Genomic DNA, 19,383 nt, shown 5'->3' on the forward strand with positions numbered 1-19,383 from the left:
CCTGAGTGCGTCTTGAAGCAGGTGCAGAGTGCTGGAGACCCACCAAGAACTATATGCGGAAGCACATACATCCCCAGTGACCACGGACCCCACAAGGCCCCACCTTCCGGAGTCCTACCACCTCACAGCGCCATCTGTGGACCAGACTGTCTATCACAATGGACCCTATACAGAAACTACAGCCAAATACAGAAAAGCACGCACGTCCAAACAATAGCGGCAGACAGCTGGGCTGTCCGCAGGTCTCTGCTATTTTCAACAGTGCTGACACGTATCAGCATCTCCAGGTGCGCCAGGAGCAGCGGGGCTAGGGACCTGACCACAGCGTTGCTCCAGGGTTCTTCCTGCAGCCCTCGCCGGTCATGCAGCTTCCCACCTTTGCTCAGACCAGGGAATTTTTAGCATCTAGTGGGTGTTAAGGGGCAGCCCGATGGTTTGCATTTGAGTTTTTCTGATGCTTACTATCTGTACATGTTTTTCCCCTATGAAATTATGCTATTAGCTAGTTTTCAGTTGAAATACATTTTTTTCCTCTATTGTTTTACAAGACTGCTTGAATTATTCCAAATACCTGGTTCCACACTGGCTGTGTCCTGTTTACTCGTTTTCTGCTTTCTTTTACCAAACAGGCATTTTCAGTGTGATATACTCTCTCCCTTCATGACAAGTCTCTTCTGTCACCTATTTAAGAGCCCTCTCCTTCCAGTGGCCACAAAATACTCTTTATTCCCTGGGTTTTAAATCTTTGCCTTAAAAATTGATTTTACCTACCATGAGACAAGGCTCGTTTTCTTCCTACATGCCTCAGCAATATCATTTTGTCATAGCTCAAGTGCGCAGATATGCATGGACTAGTCCTAAGTTTTCTACTTTTTCAAGTTTACCATCCTTCATCAACCCAAAACGCCTAATCACAATGGATTTCCAGTCAGGCTGGGTTTCTGAGAGTCTTAGAACTTTTCCTTCACATAAAAATGAAAAGCAATACAGCAGGCACTTATAGAGGGAAAATTATGTTTCATGGAAGCCTTTTTGTAGCTTTTAAATTTTATCTCAAAGACATGCACTATATAGAACTTTCAAGAATCTAGAGAGATGGTTCGTATGTTAAGAGTCATCTGAACCAAAGTTCCGATCCTCGTGTCATGTGATAAGCTGGGCACCACACACACTCCGATCCTAGCGCCATGTGATAAGCTGGGCACCACACACACTCCGATCCTAGCGCCATGTAATAAGCTGGGCACCACACACATCTGAATCCTTGTGTCATGTGATAAGCCGGGCACCACACACACATATCCCTGTAACTGAAGGTCAAAGGGAGCAGAGTCTGTGAGAGAACTCACCTCAAAAAGAATAGGCAGAGTCAGAGGCAGACACAGGCATGTGCGTTCCCCACAAGAAAGTGCTCATATCCCCACACTGACACAATACACATGGATGAATGGATGAATACATCTTTTTAAAAAATGTTGAAATAAGATCTCATTATGTAGTCCAGAACAGCCTTGAATTTGCAATCTCCTGTCTCAGCCTCCTAAACACTAGGATTAGAGACTTGCTCAACCATGCATGACAATATAGAGAGAAAATATACAAACATTATATAATAGCATATAATACTACTACTTCTAATAATAATAATAATACTATCCTTGTGCCAAGGTCAAGCTCATCACGCATCCCCCGAGGTCCTGTACACGCTAGCTGGTCCTGTTCTACCACACATAAGAAACCAAGTCTCCCTGTAGGCTGGTTTCTTTAAATTTCCCTATACCTGCAATTTCCAGTCCACTCCAACAGCCTGCATCCCTTTGCTCATATCCTTCCCTCGCACTCAACCACACATCTTCAAGCCTAATTCTCGACCTTCTGTCTTCTATGTACTTCCTTTAAACAACGAAGTTACTGAAAGTCAGATTTTGGATCATTAGTTTTAAATTTTACTCCATTGTTGATAGTCTGGTGTCCATTTAAATATTTCTGATGGTTCTTTTCAATATTAAATGCATTTTTAGATCAGTCACTCTTGCTAGTCTCTGGCTGCAATTACCAAAGCTCAAGTCTGGGTATGCATACTTAATCTAGATGCGCAGCTATGATTACGGAGCTACAAGAGAAAGCCAATGATTAATGGACTTTATTTGCAGGTGGGTTTCTAGCACAATACAAGGATGCCTTCATCACAGAGACAGCCTAATAGCACGTTCCCATGGTGCTTTACTGCATCTGTGGAGCTGGCTATCTGAAGAGATGGAGAAGAAGCAACTGTGTGAGCCATAATTAAAGCCACCAGGCACAGTGTGGGGGACAATGTTTAAACAACAGTTCAGCTGCTGCCACACCCATACTCTCCAAAGTGGGTTCTATGTTCGAAACAGATATAGCGGAAGGTAATTTATTATTTCATCTTAATTATCAATGAAAATAAAAACCATTTGGCTGGATAAAAGGCAGCTAATGAGCAGTATAAAAATGACCAAAGGCAGAGGGTATTAGTAAGATAATGGCAGAACTTTCTCATTTATTCATTTGTTTACTTGTTTGTTTGTTTTACATCCCAGCCACAGTTTCCCCTCCCTCCTCTCCTCCCAGTCCCTCCACCCACACCACGCCCCTCTGCCCCCAACTCTAGTCCACACCTCCGTTTCTGTTCAGGAAAGAGCAGGTGTCCCATGAATATCAACAGAACATGGTATATCAAGTTTAACTGCAGAACTTCCAAATACCTATGAATGGTTAAAACTCAAAAGCACCAGCAAACACTCTGTATTCAGACTCCTTTTTGTCTTTTAATTAAATAATATTCCTTTGTGTTAAAATCCCTTGTTTAACTGGGTGTGGTGGCTAATGGCTGTAATCCCAGCACTTTCAAGGCTCACACATGATCAGAAGTTTAAGGCCAATGAGGGCGACACAGCCAAGAAAGACCCTGTAGCAAGCAAACACACACACACACACACACACACACACACACACACACACGTTCTATTTGTTGTTTCAATCTGTTGCTGCCAGCTCAGTCTTCAGAGGAGAATGGACTTTCCAATGGATGAGTGTATATAAGTTATTTTTCTTGCTGCCGAGACAAAATACTTGGCAACAGCAACACAAGGAGGGATTTATTTTAGTTCACGGTTCAGGGGGAAGAAATGGCAGAGTGCACGAGGCAGTTTGTCAAAATGCATCTGCACACAGGAAATATGGACAATGCCTTCAGCTCGTATTCTCCTTCTTAATCACTTGGGGACTCTGGCCTATGGAATGGTGCCATCCACATTTTGGGTTTTCCCACCTCAATTCACCTAATCTACCCCTAATCTACCCCTAATAGGTATGCCAAAAGATCTGTGTTTGTGACAATTCTAAATCTTACCAAGTTATAACCAAGACAAATATCACAGAGCTAGAAATGTGGCCATCACCATCACAGGCCAGATTTCCTCAGCTCTTTCTATGTATGGACCCCCTTTCACCCAATAAACTTTTATATGACTCTGGGTATACAGAAAAGAAAGCTAAAAAGTTATACAAGTCAGACACTTATTGAAAATTCATAATAAACAAGTTTATTTTAAAACAATTCTTTAGTATATATATATTTTTACCATTTAGCAAAGATTTTAAAAGGAAACTTACATATGTATGTCTATTTTTACAAGAACTACAGGCTAAATATATGATACTTAGGGTATAGAGCACTGTCTTAATTACTTTTCCACTGGTGTGAAGAGACACCATGACCAAGGCAACTTATAAAAAAGCATTGACTTGGGGGCTTGCTTCCAGATGCAGAGCGTTGGTCCATGATCATCACGTTGGGGAGCTGTGGCAGGCAGGCAGGCATGTGCTGGAGCAGTAGCTGAGAGCTTACATGTTGAGACAACAATCAGGCAGAGAAACAGAAAACTGGAAACGGCATGGGCTTTTAAAACCTCAAGCCCAGCCCAAATGACACACCTCCTTCAACAAGGCCATACCTCCTAATCCTTCCCAAACAGCTCCACCAACTGGGAAGCAAGCACTCACATACGTGAGTGTAAGGGGACTCTCACTCCGACCACCACAGAATAGCCTCAACATTTTTCGGAGTTGATTAGTATCTGATTTATGATCGTCAGTGCTGAGGACATGGAAAGCAAGTGTTTTGTAAAAAATGGTATGCATATGTTCAGACCTGTTTCAGAAACCATTGGAAATTCTGTCCTAATCTCAAAATAAAATCTTGAAAAAAATAAAACATTCTAACACAATACAATCCAAGGAAATACTAATTTAATACGTGCTGAGGAATGATGACAGGAAAATACTGAAAGTCTTTGTTTCCTGTAATTAAAACCATTAATGTTTCTGCAAGACCAGAAACCTTTGCGTGTATAGTAAAACCACTGTATTGCATCAAAGATTAGTCTAGAACCTGGGCGCGGTGCTTTGCGCAGCTCTTTCGGCGCTGTGAGGCGACGGCGCAAGCTGTTCAGAATCGAGACTGCAGGGAAGCGCAAGGCATTGCAGGCGAGCACCGCCCCGATGCTCAGCATTTGGTACATACTTGACTTTGAATTAATTTCTGTTGTTGGACGTTCAGAAACCTATTGCCAGTTGTCATTTTCCTCATAACACCCACATTTAATTCATCGGTGGGGTCAGGAGCCACAGTTTAGCAGCTGGGTGTTAGAGTTCAACAAGGTTTCAGGCTCTCCCAGGAAGTGGAAACGAATGGCTTGGTTGAAATGTTTAAATACGAGTTTTTATTAGAAAAATGTTTGAAGTTCACTATTCTCTGAGGAAAAGGATAATTCTGAGGCGGGGTCCCACTCTGAGCCGAGGCCAGCCTGGAAAGCACCACGTAGCCCAGGCTGGCCTGGAAAGCACCAGGTAGCCCAGGCTGGACTGGATTTGTGTCCATTTGGAGCCTCACGCTCCAAATGCTGAGGTTACAGACAGAAGCCATAAAACGCAGGCACTGTCTGTAAACTTTAAGCCAAACCATTTAAAAAGTAATAAATGTGAAAATTAGTTGTTGTCCCCGCTCATACACACAAAACCCTCGAGGTCTTCTATTTCTACACTGCCGAGAATTACTTCCATACCACAAATGGAGAGTTTTCAACATACGCTTTGCTGGTATCTATTGTGATAAACATGGTATTCTTTTCTAGATCATTCTAGTTCGTTTTATTTCTTTAATCTGCCGTTTGCATGAATTGACTTTCAAATATTGAGCTAACCTACTATTCTCATTTAAAAAAAAAAACGAACAGAAGTCTTGGTTGTCTTATCTTCTTCTCCAGCTGCCATGATGAAACATCCTGATTAGAGCAACTTAGGGAGAGAGGGTTTATCCGGCTCACCAATAGGGTACAATCCATGACGATGAGAAGCAGCCGCTTACACTGTACCACAGTCAAGAAGCAGCTCCCTTTCTCTGCTTACACAGTCTAGGATCCCAGGCAGAGGATGGTGCCACCCACAGTGGGCAGGTTTTCCCACGTCAATGCAATGAACCAGGATGCCCCTCCACGCATGCCCAGAGGTCTGTCTCTAGGTGACTCTAGACGCTGTCTAGTTGACACTTGCCATGAATGATCACAGTCATACTCCTTTCCCTTTTTAAATACCATGCTGGAATCAACTAAGTAAGATTTTGCTAAGGTCTTCTGTAGCCACAATTATTTTTACATATTATATGATGTGTGAACTGGGGAAGGGAGGCCCAGGCCACACGGCACGCTATTGAGAGGCCAGCTCTCTGGAATCAGTCCTTCCCAGCCCCCTTCACTGGGGTCACGGGGATGCAGCTCTGTCAGGCGGACAGGGCAAGATTTACCAGCTGAGCCATCTCTCTGGCCCTGTGCCAGCTGCGGAATTTTGTGTTTGTATTTATGAGAAATATATGGCTCAATTCTTGTACGGTGTGTGACAGGCTTGAGTCTCAGAGCAATGACAGCTTCATACATGAGCTGGGGACGGCGTCCTTATCTGTTTCCTGGTCTTTGGCTAGGACTGGTCCTCTTCCTTCTTTCCTTGGGTAGACCTGCCAGCGAAGGCATTGAGGCCTGAAGCTTGAAGTTCTGTTTCTGTGACTTACACTGTTCAGGTTATTGTTGGAAGGAGTTTTGATAACTTTTTCACAGTATTTACCTATTTCACCAAGTTGCTAGGTTTACTGCATAGAGTTGGTAACAGCTCCTATTGTTCCTTTAATTAACTATGACTTTGTCCTCTCTCTTCTTAATGAATCTGACTACAGCTTATTGATTTTGTTCATCTCTTCCAAATGCCAACATTTGATTCCAGTATTTTCTTTATAGCTTTTCTTCCCAATTTCATTCTTCCTCCCTTTCCTCCACCGCTTCGGGTTTAATTTGCACCCTGTCTCTATCTAGGTTACCAAGATGGGCAGATACCTCACTGGTACAGCCATCTGTCTTCCTTTCAGATATAAACAATATCATAAATTTCCCTCCACACCTCACAAAGGGGATCATCTCTAGTCTGCTCAACATATTTTATGACTCTTCTTTCTTCCCTTTGACTCGTGGATAATTCAGTACTGTCTTGTTCTAGCTTACATATTTGTGAGTTTTCAGGTATCTGTTTTTATTACTGGAATCTATTTAATTCTGTTAATGAGAAAAGAATTGTTTTATATGAGGTTACTCTAAATATGCTATATTGTCCACCATGGTAGATGTCTACTTGTGTAAGAAAGTCATATACACTTTGTTGTTGGGGACTAGAGTGACCTCTGAGTGAAGGCCAGGTCTTTAGGACTCACTGGCTATCTGTGCTCGTTTCACTGATTACTGCAGGAGCGGCACTAAAGTCCCCAGCTACACAACTGTGAACTTAGGTCTCACTTACCAAATCCTATTTTTTGAAGACTGTTGTCATGTGGGCACCACTTTGGCTACAGCACCTTTAAATTACCTGGTGTCCCTCCTCATCCTGGTACTACTCCGTGCTCTGAAGTCTGTCTAGCTATGCGGCCGTCATTTCATATGTCTCTGATGTTTACATGGTATACCCTTTTTAATCCTCTTCTTTTAAGCTACTTGTAATTTTATAAAGTGATTAGCTCAAGTCAGCTGAGAGTCTGGTGTGGAGTAGGAATGGAGCCTCCATTCCTAACTGAGGTGCAATGGACAGCCGACAGCTTCTAGGGGAGGAAGAGCCAATCATCTTTAAGGGTTTGACACCTGGTAGGTCACCCCACTCCAGTGGATGGCCCCGCACTCAGATATTGACATCTATGGGTTAGGGGAGGAAAAGGACATGGAATTGAGAGTGTAGGGAGAAGGGGCTGGAGCTGAAGGGAGTTAAGGGGGGCAGGAGATGAATTTGTCCAAAATACACGGTATGAAATGTATTTAGTACAAACACATTTCAAAGAACTCAAAGAACTTAGTGACAATGTTACTAAAAATACCCGATATGGTATTGTGTGCTTGTAGGCTTGGTTGTTCACGAGGTTGAGGTTGGATCACTTGAGCCCAGGAGTTAGAGACCAGCTTAGGCAACAAAGTGAGAAAGTATTGTTTGGGGGTAGGGAAGAGAAGTAGAGGACTGTGGCTTTCTTTTAGACAATCTAGAGCTAGGTCTTCCTTTTTATTTAGTCTGGCAATTTCTTTTTATTAGTGGATAGTTTTGGTTACTAAGAGCACGGCAGAGCCAAGAGTGGGTGCATAACCGAAACCCCAGCACCTGGAAGCCTGACATCGGGTCAAGAGTTCAAGGCTAGCTTAGGCTGTGTAAGTCTCAAAGTCCACCAAAGCATAGATGGAGAACTTTGGGTTTCCCTGGGGCCCGTCTTAGAAATCTCTAGGTCTGGCTGAAAAGGAAATGCAGAAATTTGGGAAGAGTTTTTCCCCTAAGTTGCGTCATTTTTTCCTTCCTGGAATGGAGCAGCGAGGGAGCTGACTCTTCCTCCTGGACAGTGAAATGTTGATGAGGCCTAAACATCTACCTTCGCCAACAGCAGACAGCACACTGAGGTCCTCTGAGGACAGCTCCTTGAGTCGTAACTAGCCAGAGGCAGTTGTCGGATGGACTCACATCCTGGCTTTCTGCTTCTGTTCTTCCCCTCACACCTCTCTGAGCTCAAAGCCACCTCCTCTCCAGCAGCATTTTCCTGGAGGCATCTGCAGACATCACAGAGTGCAGGATGCAGAAGCAGGAGACAGTATTTGCTGATCTTACGAGGGAAGCCTCCCCCATTTCCCCATCAAGCATGTTCAATCACAGGGCACAGTTTAAGGCACCCCTGGCGCCTACCCCAGTCTTCTGTTCCAAAGGGAAGTTTGACTTCAATAGTTGCTTTGCCCCCTTAGTAGAGCAACAATAAGACACAAATAAATACCTGCAATTTGAAGGCTTTGCTGGCTTTTTAGTGATGCGTAATGATTATTGTGTGTCCATGAAGTTCAAGAGTTAGTATGGATAGCTTGGTCCAAACATTTCATCTTATATACAGGCTTCTTTTAAATCAATTTTTACTGTTTTTGAGATTAATACAGATTTACATGCAATTTTAAGAAGCAAAACAGAGATTCCATGTGCCCATAACTCAAGTTCCTTCAGTGAATAATATCTTGTAAAACTGTAGTACAATTTTGAAATCACAAAGAAGCAATACAAAGCATACTAGAGAAGCCTTCCATCAGTCAGGCCTGGTGGTGCAGGCCTGCAACCCAGCTATGCAGCAGGCTCAGGTAGGATATCACAAGTTCAAGGCCAGCCTGGCTTATACAGCATGTTCAAGGTCAGCCTGGAGACCTCGCAAGATCTTGTTTCAAAATAAAAAATAAACAGAGGGATAGAAATATAGTTTGGTGTAGAGCCCTTGCCTAGCAAGTGTGAAGCCCTGAATCCCATCTCCATCACTGCAGTGGGAATACTGCCATCCTCACTAGGATCCTCATGTTGTTCTGTCACTGCAGTGGGAATACTGCCATCCTCACTAGGATCCTCATGTTGCTCCATCACTGCAGTGGGGGTACTGCCATCCTCACTAGGATCCTCATGTTGCTCCATCACTGCAGTGGGGGTACTGCCATCCTCACTAGGATCCTCATGTTGCTCCATCACTGCAGTGGGGGTACTGCCATCCTCACTAGGATCCTCATGTTGCTCCATCACTGCAGGGGGGGGGATACTGCCATCCTCACTAGGATCCTCATGTTGCTCCATCACTGCAGGGGGGGGGGGATACTGCCATCCTCACTAGGATCCTCATGTTGCTCCGTCACTGCAGGGGGGGGGGGTACTGCCATCCTCACTAGGATCCTCATGTTGCTCCATCACTGCAGTGGGGTACTGCCATCCTCACTAGGATCCTCATGTTGCTCCGTCACTGATTCTTTGGCTCTCCCATATAAGGTGCTACTCATGTCCACGTAGTCATCTGAAGGTCCATCTGCCCTCTGATTGACTTTCTAGCTGCCAATTACAGCAGCATCACGGGACATCACAGGATTTGCCAAAGGCAAAGACCACTTCTGCATAACTGACCGCATAATTGACTGCACAACTGACCACAAAGCAGGGAGGCCTCCAGCACTCTTATCTTATCTTACAGCTTTACAGCTATCCGAACTTGGGATGTCTCCGTGTTCCAATTAGACAAGACACATGTTTTCCAGAGTATAATCTTGGAAACATGAACACCATGGAGAACGTCTAAGGAGTGGGTTGGGATGTCAGGACTACAGTGAATACTAACCCTCTGTTTTACGATCGGAATACACTTAACATTACACGAGGGAGCATTCTAGCAGCAAACTACAGAAGCACTGGAAGCCAGCTTCATCATCATTTAGAAACAGGAACCTATCAACAACAGAGCACTTGTCTTTCCCATCCCTTCAGTACGCATTCATAAAATGAACGGTGCCCACTGGTATGAATGAAAGATTCTAAGGCTATAGAAATCACTTGACAAAAGTTATTTTTATTATCATAATTATTACCGTGGTTGTTTGACTAGGAATGGTCCCCATAGGTTCATATCTTTGAATGCTTAGTCATTAGGGAGTGGTGCTTGGCAGGGATTAGGAGGTGTGGCCTTTTTGGAGGAAGTATGTCACTGGGGGTGGTCTTTGGGGCTTGAAATGCTCAAACCAGGCCTAGTGTCTCTCTCTTCATGCTGCCTTGTGGATCCAGATGGAGAACTCCCGGCTCCTCTCCTGCACCATGTCTGTCATACCTGCTTGCTGCCGTGCTTCCCACCAGCCCGATAACAGACCACACCTCTGAAATGTTAGCAAGTCTCAATTAAATGCTTGCTCTTCTAAGAGCTGCCATGGTCATGGTGTCTCTTCCCAGCAACAGACCACTGACTAAGACAGTATCATAATCAAAATCATTCTCAATGTCCTGGCCCCATCCTGAACATTTAGATTCATCGAGTTGAGGCAAGTCTGTGCCACATGAGGTAGAAATCCGTTCCATCAAGAACATGTTTTAAGACAGAACTAAAGGCAAGATCCAAACCTGACCCAAACCGCCAGGCAGCAAGGTGCTTATTACATTTACAGCATATACACACTTGGTGGACACTGGGAGTGACTCGCCGGGATGCAGCCAGAGAGTGCAGTGCTCTCCAGACCTGGGACTGTAGCATCATGAGTCACAGTTCCTCGAGAGGCGGCCAAATGAAAGTGCTGCAGTGCAGCTCTAAACCTCAAACACAGCAGCCAGCACAGATACACACAAACTTTATTTGTGAGCCATGGGCTAGCAAATCAAATCTGAAAATGAGACATAATTTCTTTAGCGATGAAGGAAAACAATAGTAACTGTCATTATTTTTGTGGGTTCCACACTACCTCAATGTTCATTTTTGACAGTTTGTGATTATCGAACACCAGGACAATTTCCAGGGCACTTGGGAATCATTCCGGAGGTGGCCGCAATCTTCTTACCACTTCTGAAGCAATGTGCAGGTAAGCTTTGGCCTGGAAAAGAACAGACTCGTTGTTCTATGTTTCCCAGCAGACACTGAACATCTCCCGACCTGTGTGTCACAGACGGCCGCTGTTGTAGCTGATCGAAAAGCAGCAGGCTGGGCTGCAGGGTCTAACAGTGAGGGCACAGTGCAGGTGGGCCAGAGGGGAGAGGGGCTCACACTATTTGAGGGTAAATATTCAGAAGGTGACTTTCTGAGAAAAAAAATAATTCAATACCAGCAATTGCTGTGGTTCAAATTCTACTTCCAACATCAGCAAATTAAGAACCTAATTGAGCTGCAGAAGAAGTAAACCTTCCTCCTCAGAGAAATCCTGAGTTAGGCACTGCCAACTCTGGTTTGGCATAGAAGGAATTAGCCGACTGAAGGAGGGGAGCTTCTTCCCACCTGTGTTTTCTCTTTAGGAAGCATTCTCTTCCCTCCCTGACCCACCACAGCACCAGAACTGCACAAAGCTCCCTTCCAGGGGAATTTGGGGATTCCAGTGCCACATTCCTCTTCTTTGGGATCCCCAGCACAATGTAGTAGTAAGAGTGGATCCAAAGACACAGGCTAACACAGCACCGTTGTCTGATGACAACAGTGACCGTGAGATCTGGATTTAAAGAGTCCCTTAAACAAGTGCAACAGAGATATTTAGAAAAAGTAACTCCGATCTCATCCAGAAACACTGAGAGTTTTTCTTCTGAGACATGGTTTTACCATGTAATCTAGACTAGCCTTCAATTTAGAATCCTCCTGCCTCAGCCTCCCAAGTGTGGGCCACCATACCCACATTAAAAGTTTGTAAAAGTGCAGACTTTTGCTCTGAAAGAGTTATAACCATCCTAGCACTATTGTTAAAAACTACCTAACTTCCTACTCATGGGCTATTTCATAGCCTCACGGTTATTTTGGGGATAAATTCTAAAGTCGTCTTCACTTTACAGATGAGGAAATAGTGGCCTAGAAAAGAGAAGACTGTCTAAAACATTACAACCTCTTGGTAACAAGCTGGACTTTGAGTCCAAGTGGCCAGCCTCCTGGCCCAGCCCCCAGTGCTGCAGCTGAAGAGAGGGCCTGGCATCCACTGAATGAGAAACACACCTCACGCGACTTTATTCATGTCTGAGTCCTAACAGTGGGGTCAGAGACTTCATTCCATAATCATTGAGCACTTGCCTATATTAAATTAGAAACACAAACCTACCATAATACAAAAACTTCTGGAAGACTCCAGAATAATTAACTTGGCCACACTCAGTCTTTGCTCTTTGATGGAACTTAGGACCCCCCCACCCCAGGGTCTCACACTTAAGGTTAGATTGGCATTTAGTGTGGAGATCCTAAAAATACCGATTTGAACAGTTTTGATCTCTACAAAATTGTTGAGACTGAATTTTTTTCAGGCAAGTCCATTTTGGTCCTTACTGCATTTGAAGCACTGTGCTGGGAAATCTGTGGGATGTAACGGTCAGAAGAAGAGAGATCAGGTCATGGGAGAGGAGCTGGGCCCTGGAGTCACACAGGCTGGGCTGAGAGACTCGGGGTCATTCTGATTAGCTGAAGGGCCCTGCGCTAGTTACACCCCCCCCCCCCCCACACACAGGCTGTTTCTACAGGGTCTGAAGAAGACATGTCAATTCTGGCACGGAATGTGCACAGCTTAGGTGGCCACTGCCATTACTATTATGCCCTCAGAAATGGGCAGCCTGGCTAGGCATGGTGGCACACACCTGTAATCCCAGTGGTTGGAAGACAGAAGCAGGAGAATCATCAGGAGTTCAAGGTCATCCTCAGTTACAGTGAGTTCAAAGCCAGACTGGGCTATATAAGACTCTGTCTCAAAATGCCAAAAACAGGAGGGAGGAAGGGATAGAGAGGAAGAGGTAGATAGATAGATAGATAGATAGATAGATAGATAGATGATAGATAGATAGATAGATCTGAATTGCAGTCTCATTGTTGGAGAACGTTTCTTCCAGAGGAATAATGAAATCCCTGTTTCTGTCACCCAGCATAAAGGTCACTAATAGGTCTATGGAAAAGATATAATTGAGATTTCCCAAGCTGCTACTACTCCCCGTCCATTACCTCCAAGCCCCTACTATTACTGCAGATCTGTCTATTAGGCCTAAGGGCCCTGTCTGCTCTGTCAGTACGAGGCAATAGGGTACAAATGGGACCAGACGGGAAGGAATTGTATGGAAGTGAGTTCCACTTTTGTTTTAAAATATTTGCAGTTGGTTATCATATTTAGTTTATATTAAGGCAGTAGGGAGATGATCTAGAAATTACAAGATAATAAATATTCCATTTATATTTGAAAATCTTCAAGATTATCTTCTAAGAGGATATCATTCTGCATGCTAATTTTTTATTTGATACAAACTATAAACCATAAAAATCATCTGTCATGGGTCCATCCCATGTGTTCTGGTCTTGGTCGACGGCACAGGTCAGTTACAATCCTACAGCATGAGGCGATGCAATGACATTGAAGCCTTGAATTCCAAGCACCCACCACCTGTCTGTCTTCCTCACCTGCATCCTGCAGCCAGCACATAGCTCACATTTTGTGTTTCACTGACTCTTCTTCCCTAACTGGTGCACATGGCAGAAGTTTGGGCCCATTTTCCAGGGAAGGAAGCAACCATTTCTTGACTGGCATCACAGCCCTTCCAGCTTTTCATGATGCCTCAAGTTCACCAGAACCCCCACCTCTAACTGGGTCACCATCACTGAGGTGTCCATCTCTCCTGAAAGCAAGACTTTACTGGAGACTTAAACTTCCAGAAGCAAACTTTACGCGTGTTGTAGGGAAAAGAAAGAGCTCTCAGGAGGCAGGATTCCTCTTAGCTCGAGGCAGATTCCAGGACTCAGAGCCTTTTAACATCAAGAAATGCTATCATCAATGCTGAAGCTGGGAAGCCGACTTTCATGATTCAAATCCTGCTACTCTGAACTGTAGGTCACCAGAGTGATGTTTTCTTGAAGCTATGTAAGATTGAGGGCATACATGGGCCTAGCCCTTTAATGAGGGGAGAGGAAAGCATCTGGTGGCTGGGACACCTTAGAAAGCAAGTTTCTTACGGCAGGAAAGGCACCTCTGATCTACTAGAATCTTGTAGCGCAGTTTTATCTATCTTATTTAACTCCTCTGCCTGGCATCCATATAGAGATGGGGAGAAAGTTCAAGAGCGTAGGGAAATCTTTTGGGTTCCACTTAGATAGTGGTAAGTGGCATGCACGAGAACTCAGTCTGGGCTTTCTCATCCCTTCAGAGATCCTTTTGTAACTCTTAACACAGCTCTTGGGCAATTTCCCAGAAAAAAATGCACCTTGACTCATTTTGGACAAGATTTCGGGACTCTCTGACCACGCTAGGACCCCTTGCCCTGTCCCATGGCTGTCCCTGCCAGCAGAACCTGAGGGGTAGACTCTCCTCAGCCCCTCCTGCAGAGCTCTTGCTGTATGGAAGCCAGCTCTCAGGCCCTCCAGACACATCGCACTGACCCGCAATAGTTAGGAAGCCAAGCGGAAGCTGAACTGGGAACAGAAAGCATGGGTTGGGTATCAGCTGAGCGTGCAAGCGCTTTCTAGTACTATGCTGGACAAACTTCCTCAGTGTAAACGAACTCCTGCCTGGGGGGTAAAGACACTGATCTGCTTCACAAGGATGCTATGGGAACCATGTGAGAAAGGTACAAACATACCAAGCATTGTATCAGTCTCTTAGATGACATAATATGGGAGCCAGGGGATTATGTATTGTATCAGGTCAGGACGGACCAGCCGTTTACTGTTTTACAGTTTGCTACTCAGTGACTGTCCTGGGGCAATGGCTCATCTCCAATAGGAGGATTCCCTACAAACCGCACTGAGTTTCCTTATCTGCAGTAGGAGGATTCCCTACAAACCGCACTGAGTTTCCTTATCTGCAGTAGGAGGATTCCCTACAAACCGCACTGAGTTTCCTTATCTGCAGTAGGAGGATTCCCTACAAACCGCACTGAGCTGTAGATGGACAGACTGCGTACAAAAGCCCAACTGGGGTCCGGTCCTCTGACTACGATTATTAGAAAATGACCAATGACAACAATGTCTGTAATCTCGGAATGGGAAGAAGCAGTTTCCATGAACGGAGAGCAAGCACCAGGCACTTATTCATGGTAATGTCTACTTGAAATTGACCAGAAACCTCCATACTTAATATTGGTGATGAGCACATGAGACTTGTATCATTTTTGAAGAAACTTCACCAAAACTAGCCTAGCCCAAAAGACTGAGGCTGCTTTAGGACCTTAGCACTGTCACCTAGGAACAGTGAGACCCAGTGACCACACACGTAGATCACCACAAAAACACTAACTCCAAACAAACTATAAACACTACTGCTTAGCATTTGAAATTGTATTATCTTTGGATGGTTTGTTATATGTGTTCTGTTAAATGACATTCCCCTAATTCAATGTATTGCTTCTTATTTTTGGAGTAATTTAAAGGGAAATATGCAATAATGAACAGGAAATACCTTAAAATTTCAATTCATAATTGAAATTAATAGTAAATACTATGATTTGTTGGAGTCACTATAGAATACCTTTAAATATTCTGCTCCTGGAAGTCATTTAAATGTGTGTAATTTTAAAAATATCCTCATTTCAAACTTTTCATGTATTGTATCTTCAAAATACACTTTTGATAGCTGGGATTACCATACTCTAATATGAAAGCAATAAAGAGCTATGGTTTTGCTTATCTGAAAGTTCCTTAAAGAAGTGGAAAGAAAATTTAATACCTGAAAGGCAGAGGAAAGGAAAATAATGATAAGTGCTATACTGTATTTACTCAAAGGTCACACTCCAGCAGCTGTTCCACAGCCCTGACACTCCAGACAGGGAAAGGCGCTCTGCGCCCATCAGGGGAGCTCCGAATGAATCTGTGCGGTTTATTCACGATTCTATCTAGTCTCACTGCATTCGTGGCATTAGCCAGGCTTGGTTCTTACACTTCCTTGTTCACAGAAGATTAGAGGTGTGAACAAGAATGAACTGGGGAGTTGTCATGAGAGAACAGGAACAGTCCCATCCTAAGGCAGGGCTGGAGTCAGGGGACAGAATGGACAGGAAGAGTCCTGTCCGCCAAGGCAGGGCTGGAGTCAGGGGACAGAAGGTACTGGAAGACTGGGCTATTGATGAAGAGACACAAAAACTCCATCCAAACTGGCACAGAGATGATAACTGGGCTTACAATTTAAACAGCAAGGACCAAGCAGGAAAGAAGATATATACATGACTGATTTCATAAAATATTATAACAAAATGATTATCCTTAAAATTTTTCATATTTTGGCTACTTAGAAACCCTATCAGTTGTCCCTTATGACGCTGGCTAAGAAAACACTGCCAGGTTGTCTGCTTCTGTCCTGATCATAGTCCTTAAACACAATGGAAATCTCATTGCTACTGATCAGATACTCCATGTACCTGCTCTCTCACATCAGGGTCCCGTCCCTCAACAACCAGTTCAAGGCGCCAGACCGAAGTGTCACATTCTGGAGTGGGTACAAGCTGCCAGCCAGCCAGTTCTCACTATGGGCTCTTCACAAGAAAATGGCTGGGAGGCCAACTGTCTGCTGTTTGAGTTGAGACTCCGGTACCCACACTGGCAGTCTAGCGCATGATGTGATGAGTGACTCAAAGTCAAGGTAAGTGGCCTTTGTCTACATGTCAGCCCTGTGCACAAGCATGCTTGATTTGATCGCCTCTGCTTTCTGTATATCATAGAGAATACATCGCACAAAAAGACAGACAGACAAAAGTGTAACTTACCTCCTCACTCTCGGGCTGTGCAAACACAACTGGCTGACCCATATCCGAAGCTTCCCTTATACTGAGGTGCAAGGGGACGTCTCCTGCAAAAGCCCAAGGGCAAACATCAGAGCCAGGGAAGCTGACACGGCACCCACAATCTCACTGCTCCAACTTCAGAAAGAAATAAAATTTGAACTAAAGTCTCTCGGACTAAGTTGAATTATGCCTACCCTCAATTTGCTAAATGCCTAAAAGAGGAATTTCCGATGCAAATTAGGGCGAACATTTCCATTTCAGGCAGTCCAGTGACTGCGCACGCATAGGTAAAGCTCTGGGGCAACCAACCAAGAAATAAAGCATCTGACTCGTTCTTTGCCAAAGATCTCCGGGCACGGAATAGCTCAGAAGACACTCCCCTGTAACGGCTGACAGACACGTCGTGTCGCATGCCACGAGGAGACGAATGAGGAAAGGATGCAGATGTAAAGTAGTCCCCAAAGGCACCAGGATTCTTCGTGATGTTGCCAGATGTATGAGTGAAGACAGTGGTTATAAAGAGGGCCCAGCTCCCAATGCTGATGACCCAAGGAGATCCCCACAGCCTACACTGTGCAAGCAGAGAATCAAGCCGTTATCTGGCCTCCACATATGATCCAAGTACCTGCACCCACACACTATGTACAAACATAAAGTCTAACAAAAGCATTTTAAAAGTAGGTCAGATATAGATTCCAATAGGAATCTGGTTTTGAGACGCTGTTCTTTTTTACTATCTACTGACCCACGCAGCATGACATGTAACTCGCGAGCTTGGCCTGCTCTCGGGAAGCATTGCTAGGACACAGACTGAGGTGGAGCAGCCGTGCACACCTGACCACGCCGGACCCAGACTCCCGAAGGCTGAGGACCAGCGTGCAGTATGAGTCATGAGCAGAACTGTCTTGTCATGTCTCTCAGCAGTCTCAGAAGTGCCCCGACCCTGCGAAGGTTACTGAATGTGGGCAAATGTGGGCTTCATGTCAGTATCGCACACAGTGCCCTGTCAAGTAATATAAACAATGCAAAAGTCTATGTCACAAAATATTGTAATTTATTACACAGGGCATGGCAGAGGGACAGATAGTTCAAGCTGCTGTTGTCAGCCAGCTTTGCAATTGTACTTTTTGGTTCCAATAGTTTATGTTTTTTAATTAGTATATAAAATGGGTTTCATTATAATATTTTCACAAATATTGCTGTACTATGCTCATATAATCTCCAAACTTCCCTAAATATCCATGGTGCTAATCTGGGTTGTCAACTTGACTACATCTATGACCAACTAAAATCCAAGCAGCTGGACACACCTGTGAGAGATCCGAGTTGGGAAGACCCACCCTAAATCTGGTCATACCTTCAGGTGGCGCCCACATTAAAGGTCATGGAAGAGAAAGCTTTTGCTTTTTGCCTGCCTCCCTTCACTCTTGCTGACAAGTTCACCTATTGTGTTGCTGAAGTATTCCTTTGTTGGTATTAGGACCTCCTTCTTTAGGATTCCAACATGGACTGAAGACCAGATGAGACATCCAGCCTCGTGAATTGAACAATTACTGGATTTTTAGCTCTTGGGTTCAGGTTGAGAGAAAACCATTATTGGACCAGCCAGACCACAGACTGTAAGCCAGTCTAATAAAGTATTCTCTCTCTCTCTCTCTCTCTCTCTCTCTCTCTCTCTCTCTCTCTCTCTCACCTCTCTCTCTCTCTCTCTCTCTCTCTCTCTCTCTCTCTGTCTGTCTCTCCTCTCTCTATCTCTCTCTCTCACCTCTGTCTGTCTCTCCTCTCTCTCTCTTCCTCTCTCTCTCTTCCTCTCTCTCTCTCTCTCTCTCTCTCTCTCTCTCTCTCTCCTCTCTCTGTCTCTCCTCTCTTCTCCCCCTCCTCTCATATGCAGAGTTCTATTCCTTTAGAGAGCCATGACAAATAAAACATCCAACATCTGAATGACAACATCCATGATTATTTCATTTAAGAATTTTAGTGTTTCAGCAAATCTGACGTCCCTTCTACAGATCAATTCAAGACTGCAGGAGATTCTCACCAGAGCAGACAGGTAAATGCTACAATAAAGTACTTAGAAACCCAGAAAGTTTTTATCTTGATTTATGAATAGCAAGGAAACCCGAATGGCTTCTTTCTGCTGCAGAAATGGAGTAAAAAGGCCAATTCCGTATTTCATACAGTTACCTGCTGACATTGAACTTGCCCTCCAGAGAGTCCTAACACACAGACACGGAGGACCATGAGAGGCCACAGTGAGAAATGGAAGCCCAGGGAGCAGTCTGGTCAGAAAGGGCATCTTAAAAAAGAGTCAGGGCACATTCCAGATGTTGGGCAGATTTTCTCTGGGATGCTCTGAGACTTAACTACTGTGTATCAATATCCCTTTCGGTTTGTGTGGATAAAGGTCTAACAGCCACTTCAGGCTGGACGGGTGGCTCAGTCGTAGAACACCCAGCCTTGAGTTCAATTCCAGGGACTCACGTCCTGGAAGGAGAGAGTCGATTCCTGAAAGTTCTTCTCTGACCTCCACATGAATGCAATGGCGTCTGTACAGCCACCCTTCATCCCAACACACACAGCATA

General features: G+C 44.4%; 1 protein-coding gene across 3 annotated transcripts in view; it reads right to left on the reverse strand.

The window, feature by feature from the left end:
• Positions 1-10,590: 10,590 nt before the first annotated feature.
• Nubpl (nucleotide binding protein like) overlaps positions 10,591-19,383 on the reverse strand; it is a 172,734-nt gene continuing 163,941 nt past the window's right edge. The window contains exons 10-11 of one of the 3 annotated variants that reach the window (XM_041658428.1): positions 16,783-16,865; positions 10,591-10,958 (exon numbers count right to left, since the gene is read on the reverse strand). In XM_041658428.1, the coding sequence (XP_041514362.1) occupies positions 10,896-10,958; positions 16,783-16,865 (146 nt within the window). In that variant the 3' untranslated portion in view covers positions 10,591-10,895. The remainder of the gene's footprint in view (positions 10,959-16,782; positions 16,866-19,383) is intronic. The other 2 variants (XM_041658429.1, XM_041658427.1) reach the window with 2 other exon arrangements.

Source organism: Microtus oregoni, unplaced genomic scaffold (assembly GCF_018167655.1).
Source record: "Microtus oregoni isolate MIOR12 unplaced genomic scaffold, Mior012 000009F_ref0000495, whole genome shotgun sequence".
Taxonomy (NCBI): Eukaryota; Metazoa; Chordata; class Mammalia; order Rodentia; family Cricetidae; genus Microtus; species Microtus oregoni.